Below are 7,249 nucleotides of genomic sequence, written 5' to 3'. Positions count from 1 at the left end.
GCCTCACAGGACACCCTGACCTGTGTGACACCCTGACCTGTGTGACACCCTGACCTGTGTGACACTGCCTCACAGGACACCCTGACCCAAGGGACACCCCGACCTGCAGGAGGGACACCCCGACCTGTGGGCACGGTGCTGCCTCACGTAGCATAAGGAGTAATTTATGGGCAGCACCCACAGAGATGATCCACGAGTTCAGCAGGCACAGAACAGTGTGTTTGGAGAGAAGGGAGGAAATGAAACACTGCTGACTGCAGCCTTCCCACTGCTTCCCTCCGTTTATCCCAGCCCATCCTGCACCTGCCCGGCCCTCTGACACCAGCAGCAGTCAATAAACCCTCCCAGCCTCTCCCTGCACTGTCAGATTCTCCTCCCCTGAGGACAAAGGACCATTCTCCTGGAGCTGGCAGCCCAGCACAGCCGTGGGGAGAAGTGATTAATGGGTCCCTGCAGAGGGGAGGGCTGCAAACCCCTGTGGTGATCTCTCCTGCTTGCACCTAGGCCTTGGCTATTGACAAAGTGTCATGTCGCCTGCATTTTAATTATTTTGTAATGGCTCGGTCAGGGAGGCTAATTGCATGGGAAAGTGACAGCAGAATTCCACCAGGAGCAATAATTGGAGTCTCTAGGCATTATTGAGACCTCCATCAAGCACAGCCCCTGTGCCAGGACACCGAGTGCTGGCAGCTCTGCTCCAGGCACAGGCTCTAGGCAGGGACTCTGCAGCCCTGGAGCCAGGGCAGGGATGGGGACAATGGTTCTGCTCAGCTCTCAGCTCTCAGCACCAGTGGGGCTCTGGCAGAAGCACCACAGGGAGGGAACCCTGTGCCTGAGCCACATCCCTCTGCAGCAGTGTGGGAGAGCTCTCTACCCAAAGTCTCAATAAACACAGCCCACACCATCATGTTCCATACTGGAAATAGAGCAGGAAAGCAATGGGAGGTTCCATGAGAACCTGCAGCAGCCTTTAGCCCTGGCAGTACAAACAAACCCTGAGGAGGCTGCACTGCCTCAGCAGCACCAATCCCTCGCTGGAGGCTGCAGAGGCTCCCTGGGTGCATTCCTAGGGCTGAAGGCAACAGAGATGTTCCTCACCTGCCTCTGGTCTGTGCTTTGCTGCAGACACGGGGATGTTTGAGCACTCAAAGTACTCCAGGTCATCTTCTGGCTCGGCCTTCTTCTCCATCCCAGATGGTTTCTGCATGGAGCTGGTGCAGGCCAACTTCTCCTCATCGGTGGCACGCCCATCCCGGTTTGTAATGGCTGGCATTTCTGAGATCAGCACTCCTTCATCCTGCAGGATCACAGTGGGCAGTTAAGCAAGATCTGCGGGGATCAGGCCAGCAGGAGAGCTGCTGGCTACTCCACAGAAAGCAAGGAAGGCCTAAAATCCAGTGTCAAACTGTTCCCCACCAGCCTTTTCCCTCCCTTCCCATCAGGAAGTGCCCACAGGGAAGATGCCAGCCCGAAGCTCAGCCCAGCTCTCCCCACACCATCCCTGTGCCCAGCCCACCCCTCTGGGGACGGGACCCCACGCACCTGAGCGCCCATGTCCAGGACCAGGGGCTGTGCCTCGTGCTGCTTCACCTTGCAGCCGCTCCTGCAGGAGAGAGAAGCAGCAGCTGAGGGGGCTGAGGGGGCTTCAGGGGCAGGGCAGGGCAGCGGGGGCACGTGGCAGACAGCCCAAGCAGGGGGAGCAGTCCCAGCACCAGCGTTGCACCCACCACGTGCCAGCACCCCACTCACCAGTGAACACCGGGGCACAGCAAGTTCTGGAGGAACAGAAGGAACGGGCAAACAAAAGACACAGCTACACAGAAGTTGGGTTTGTCTGTGAGGTGTTTATTCCTGAGGAAGGTAAGGAGCAGAGCACAGACCCCAAGAAGCTGATGGCGAGAGAGGCACTGCCAAGGCCAGCAAAGAAGGATCTCCCTCGCCCTGCGTGTCCAGCACGACAGCAGCCACGGCTTCAGTCGACTTTCTGCAGGGAGAACCACGTCCAGGCTGTCTATGCCCTGTCCCTACATCTGGAATCTTGTTGGGGACTTCTCCACAGCATCCACATTCCCACACGAGTCAGAGCAGCAGGGCCAGCCCAAGGCACCGTGCCTGGAACAAACGCTCCCCCTGGCACAAACACCGTCCCAAGGAGAAGGGCCTGTGGCTGGCAAGTTTAGCTCAGTCAGGTCTTGCAGGTGGTCCCCTTGCTGTCCCTGGAACTTCATTCCACGTTCCTGAAGACACCGATCCATCTGTGCAGGACCACGGGCACGGCCGCGTCCCCACGCGCCGGGCACCAGCACAGCAGCGGAGGCACGGTCCCAGGGGAATGGGACATTTCTCCTGTGGCATGAGCTGTTCTCCTGCATCTCACCCCTCACACACAGCAATCTCCCAGGCTCGTGGCCACGTCTGCCCCCAGGAGATGCTTGCTAAGCTGGAGCAGCTCGTGTGAGAGCAGTGGGGACCTGAGGAGGGATCCCAGCCTCCAGACACGGCACACGGGGACACAGGCAAAGGCTCGAGCAGGACTGCAGGGAGCTGTTCCCAGGTTTATGGAGCTGCCCCCAGGCACTGCCACTCTCCAGCCTCCCCATCCCACCCGTGCAGGGAGCACAGTGAGAACAGCTCACGTTCCTCTGCACGCTGCCATGCACACCTCGGTCACATCGAACCGCTCTGCGCTGCTCTTCTCCCTCATGCCCTGCCACCAGCAACTCAAACCTCTCACGTCCTCACCCTCTCCTGTGCCAGGGTTACCCCATCACCTGGCAGCAGGTTTGAGCTCCCCCCAGCACCAAGATAACAGCTCTGGATCACACAAAGTCCTGCTGCCCCTCCATCAGCTGAAGGTTCTGAGTGCTCATCCAGCATCAGAAGACGCTGCGAGGCGGCATGCTGTGAGGACAAGCACAGGCCTGTGCCTCTGCTGCAGCTCAGCCCAGCTCAGCCCAGCTCAGCCCAGCTCAGCCCAGCTCAGCTCTCCTCTTCTCCTCACTCCCAGGCACTCACCAGGCCAGGCCACCCTGGGGACCCCGCCAAGGGACAGCAGAGAGCACAGGTCACAGGGCAGAAGGAGCAGCATGCCATGGAGAACAGTGGGGCAGCACACACCCAGAGAGAGGACAAAAACAGCAAAGGAAAAGAAAAGGAATACAGGAGAGAGTACTTACAACAGAAAACAGAGAAATTTCACTTGCTCAGTAGTCCTGATGCACCAAAGCACGGACAGGGAGAGAGACAGACAGATGGAGAGAAGAAGAATGTGTGAAAAGACCTGGATCTTAACCCTGCTCTGGAGAAGCACAGTGAGCTGCCTGGCTCAGTCTTTGGGAAGGCACAGACACACACTGGACACTGATCCTGCATTTGCTATCCACAGCAGAGGGGTGAGATCAACAGACCTCACTGCCAGGACAACATCCTGCTCTGCAGTGCTCCAGGGGGACAGAGAAGGAGCAGAGAATTCCCTGCAGCTTCCCCTCCCCACTGGCTCTGCTCACCCACAGCCACACATGGGAACACTGCCTCTTAAAAAATCTCTATCTACTTTCTGTAAAGTATTTCCTGGACAAAAACATCCAACACAGCCTGATTTTTTCTTTCTCTGTAAAAACCCACTATCTAATTTTCTCACTGGAGAATCTGACAGCAGAGTGAGAGTCTACCTGTCCAACCTGTTCTCTTTCTCTGACATAAAGCAGAAATTCAGTGTCAGCTCACAAAATATCTCAGCTACATTTGACCAACCACAGCTGCATCCACCAGCTCCTGCAAATCCCTGCCCAAGTCCAGCAAACACATCAGCTCCACTACAGGCTTCCTCTGACACCACATCTACACCTTGACCCACCAGCTGGACCCTCAAGGGGTCCCAAAGAGGTGATCCCGCAATCAGGGATCCAACCCAGCCTTCCCTGCTCTGCCTGGGACTCTGGCACTGTTCCAGAGCAGCTGTCCCTCTCCTCCCATCCCTGAAGGCACCAGGGAGCTGCCCCTCTGCTGGGACAGCAGGCAGATAAAACCCAGGCACCAGCAGAACCTGAGGTGCACCACAGGCTTTGGGGCTGGCTCAGGAGGCAGCAGAGCAGCAGCAGCAGCACCTCCATCACCACCAGCACTGCAGCTCTGCTGCCCATGGGGAAAGCAGGGGCTGCAGCCCCGGCCCTGCACACACTGGCACTCACGTTATCAGCCGTGACTTGGGCTTCTTGGGGGAGTCTGTGCCTTTCAGGGCATCATCCTGCATCTCCAGCGTCTGAGACTCGAGGATTTCATTGAGGCTGTTATCTGCACTGGAGCAAGAGTCAGCGTTGGTGCTGGCAAGCGTCTTGGTGGGCTTGAATGGATCCACGGAGTCGAAGTTATTGGGATCAAACTGGTAAGAACCCTTGGGGAGAACCGGCGAACTCTGCAGTGCCGAGCTGCCACTGAGAGAGCTGAGAGCAGGGCTGTCCCAGCAGGGGGGACCTGGCTGGGAGGAGCCCTGGGGCAGAGCTGGCTCTGTGGGACCCCTCTCTGCATCCTCAGCTGCTTTCCTGGGGGACTCTCTGTGTCTCTTTGGTGTCAGCTTGCTGGCCAGGATCCTGCTGCCCCTCCTGGGCGAAGCTGGCTTGGCCTCCACGCTCTCTCTAGCCTCTGTAACATCAGCCCCAGGTTTCAGGACCTGCCCTGGGGCCTCCAGAGCCAGGTGTCCCCCCAGCTCCCCGGGATGGGGAAGGCATTGTGGGGCTGCTGGGGCAGAGCTCTGCAGCTGGCAGGCTCCGGCAATGGAAGGGTTCACACTCCCGTCACGCTGCTCAGGGTCAAGCTGGTAAGATGTTTGTGTCTCCTCCGTGGCTTCATCTGTTTTCCTCTCCAGTGAAGGTGTTTTCCCTTTCCCGAGCTGCTCCTGGGCCAGGCCATCAGCCCCCAGCCCCAGCAGCCCGGTGTCAGCCGTGTCCCCTCCTGCCATGGGCCGGGTGGCAGTGCCCACGGGGGCTGGCAGCACAGGGGGCACAGCAGCCTGCCCAGGGTCAGCCCTGCAGCCCAGCCCGGCCAGGGGCTGCATCAGGGGCGACTTGTCGGGCTCAGCTTCCCCTTCAGCATCCAAACTGGATCTAGGGGCTCCAATCTCTGCTTGAGCCTCATCTTTGGGGTGCTTCCCAGGCGAGCTGTCCCGGTGGACTTCCCCTACCAGCAGGTCACCTGGCTCTGAAAAGATAAAAGAAGATGGTTAAACCCTGACCTGCAGTGCACTCCTTTCCAGAGGGCTTTCTGTTCCCTCCTCACAGCTGCTCCAGGGTTGGATTTTATGGGGGATCCACTGGCTCAGAACTCATTTCCCTCCTGCCTGATGACAGGCAGTCACTGCTCACTTGGGCAGAGTTAAAAACTGGTGAGCAGTGCTCAGGGATGCATGACACAAGACAACACCACAAAATGTGCACAAGCAGGGAGAAGGGGAGCAGGAAGGTGTGCTCAGGGAAGGAGAAACAGGCTGCAGGAGGGGTCTGGGGCTGCAGGAGGGGTCTGGGGCTGCAGAGCTGGATGTGCAGCAGGCAGGAGAAGCTGCCCCACACAAGCTGACTCTGCACCTGCAGAAACCCTGCCTCAGTCACACCAGGTTCTCCACACTGCTGTCAGCATCTTCTAATGACAAACCCTGACCGATGACTTAATCACCATTACTCCAATCCTTTCCCCTCGATCCTTTTACTGTTTAATCTCTTCTCTGACATCAAGGGATGGAGAAGATCCTGTACCTCTGCTGGGGCCCCCTGAAAGCTGCACCCACTGAGCACCCAGAGCCAGCCTTGTGGTGCAGGTGTGCCAAGGCACAAGAGGAAAATGACTGGTGTTTCTCGGCACCTCAGCCAGGGACAATGGCCCAGACTCCTGGGAGAAGGCAAAGCAGGATGCTGGGATGTACAGGGAGCACGGGGTATCTGCAGCCCCCACAGAACAGAACTAATGCTCTCCCAAGGACCAGAGTGGTTTGAAAACCTGGCTGGGAAGAGCAGGCTGGGTGATGAAGAGCTCGTGGCAGGGAAATGTGCCTGTCCCTGTCCCTGCCCTGCCCTGGAACAGAGGTGACAGCTGCAGAGGGGAGTCACCTCGAGCATCCCCCCCGTTTGGCAGGAGGACACCAAACACGTGCCCCCATCACAGACCCCCATCCCCAGGCATCCAGGAGAGGCTTTTCCTGTCACCAGGCATTTGCAACCAGCTCGTGTGTGCTGGGAACAGAGCGAGTCACAGGCTGGCAGAGGAAAAGTGAAGCAGGCAAATATCTGCTCCCAGGACTAATGCAGCCAGTGGAGCCAACAATCCTGACTCAGTTGATGGCTCGTGGTTAGCATAATTGATCCCCAGGATGCTAAAAGCCATGAAAATGAATCATGAGGCTCTGTGTCCTCCCTGAGACTGCAAAAATGCTTCCTCTGACTGCAAAAAAAAAGCTCCCTCCAAGTAGACGTTGCCATGATGCCCCAGAAAATGCATCAGTAAACACAAATCCAGTGGATGAGTACTTGGAGTGCAGCCAGGAAACAGTCTGAGGCAGCGCCTGGCAGGCCTTCCCATCATTAGGAACCAGGAAAACCTCCTTAACAGACCCCAAATAAAACTTTATTACACTTGCTGTGTTGCTCAGCTGTTTGAAGCCTTCCTGAGACGGCCCTGAATAGAAAAACAGACTTCAAAGTCAGGGCAAAAGGACTATTTAAGTGCATTCTGCGTTCCCAGCAGAAGGTTTGGCAGCCGCTGTTCTCACAGACGTGAGCCCATCCTGGTTTCTAACCCAAGCAATGAGTAATTACTTCTTGAATAACAAGCAGTCGGCACACAAACCTCCTCTCGGTGCTGGAGTGTCTGCAGGGTGGGGAGGGAAGGAGCAATGGCACGTGTGGCCATAGCTCAGAATCGTTTTCCCACAGAAATCAGAGGAACCACCCACCCACCCAGGCTCTCCAGTTTTGTGATTCCCCCATTTCCTGCAGCCAGGAGAGCTCAGCCCCTCCTGCAGCACGGCCCCCCTGCCCAGCCAGTCTGCGCGCTCAGGAACTGGGATATACTGGGAGCCAGCTCAGGAGCTCGCCTATGGTTCTGGAAATCTTTTGCAGCAGAAATGTCCCTCCTACAAGCTCAGGGGGGGTTTCCCCTACTTCCTCCCCCTCTGCATTTCTCCTGCCTCCAACGCAGCGTGACAGGAGCGCGTGTTCCTGTGGGAACAATTGCACAGGATGCAGGAAACAGCAGCCTGAAG

The 7,249-nt window shown here is 57.4% G+C and overlaps 1 protein-coding gene across 6 annotated transcripts in view; it reads right to left on the bottom strand.

Annotated features, from left to right (window-relative positions):
- Nucleotides 1–7,249, bottom strand: part of TACC1 (transforming acidic coiled-coil containing protein 1) — a 34,373-nt gene that overhangs the window by 10,009 nt on the left and 17,115 nt on the right. For 3 of the 6 annotated variants that reach the window (XM_015648684.3, XM_015648680.3, XM_015648682.3), the window contains 4 exons: nucleotides 4,191–5,196; nucleotides 3,177–3,212; nucleotides 1,543–1,603; nucleotides 1,099–1,297 (listed from right to left, as the gene is read on the bottom strand). In XM_015648684.3, the coding sequence (XP_015504170.1) occupies nucleotides 1,099–1,297; nucleotides 1,543–1,603; nucleotides 3,177–3,212; nucleotides 4,191–5,053 (1,159 nt within the window). In that variant the 5' untranslated portion in view covers nucleotides 5,054–5,196. The remainder of the gene's footprint in view (nucleotides 1–1,098; nucleotides 1,298–1,542; nucleotides 1,604–3,176; nucleotides 3,213–4,190; nucleotides 5,197–7,249) is intronic. The other 3 variants (XM_015648681.3, XM_015648683.3, XM_015648685.3) reach the window with 2 other exon arrangements.

Source organism: Parus major, chromosome 22 (assembly GCF_001522545.3).
Source record: "Parus major isolate Abel chromosome 22, Parus_major1.1, whole genome shotgun sequence".
NCBI classification, from domain to species: Eukaryota; Metazoa; Chordata; class Aves; order Passeriformes; family Paridae; genus Parus; species Parus major.
Note: the sequence above shows the minus strand (reverse complement) of the source record. Positions and strands in the feature narration are given on the sequence as shown.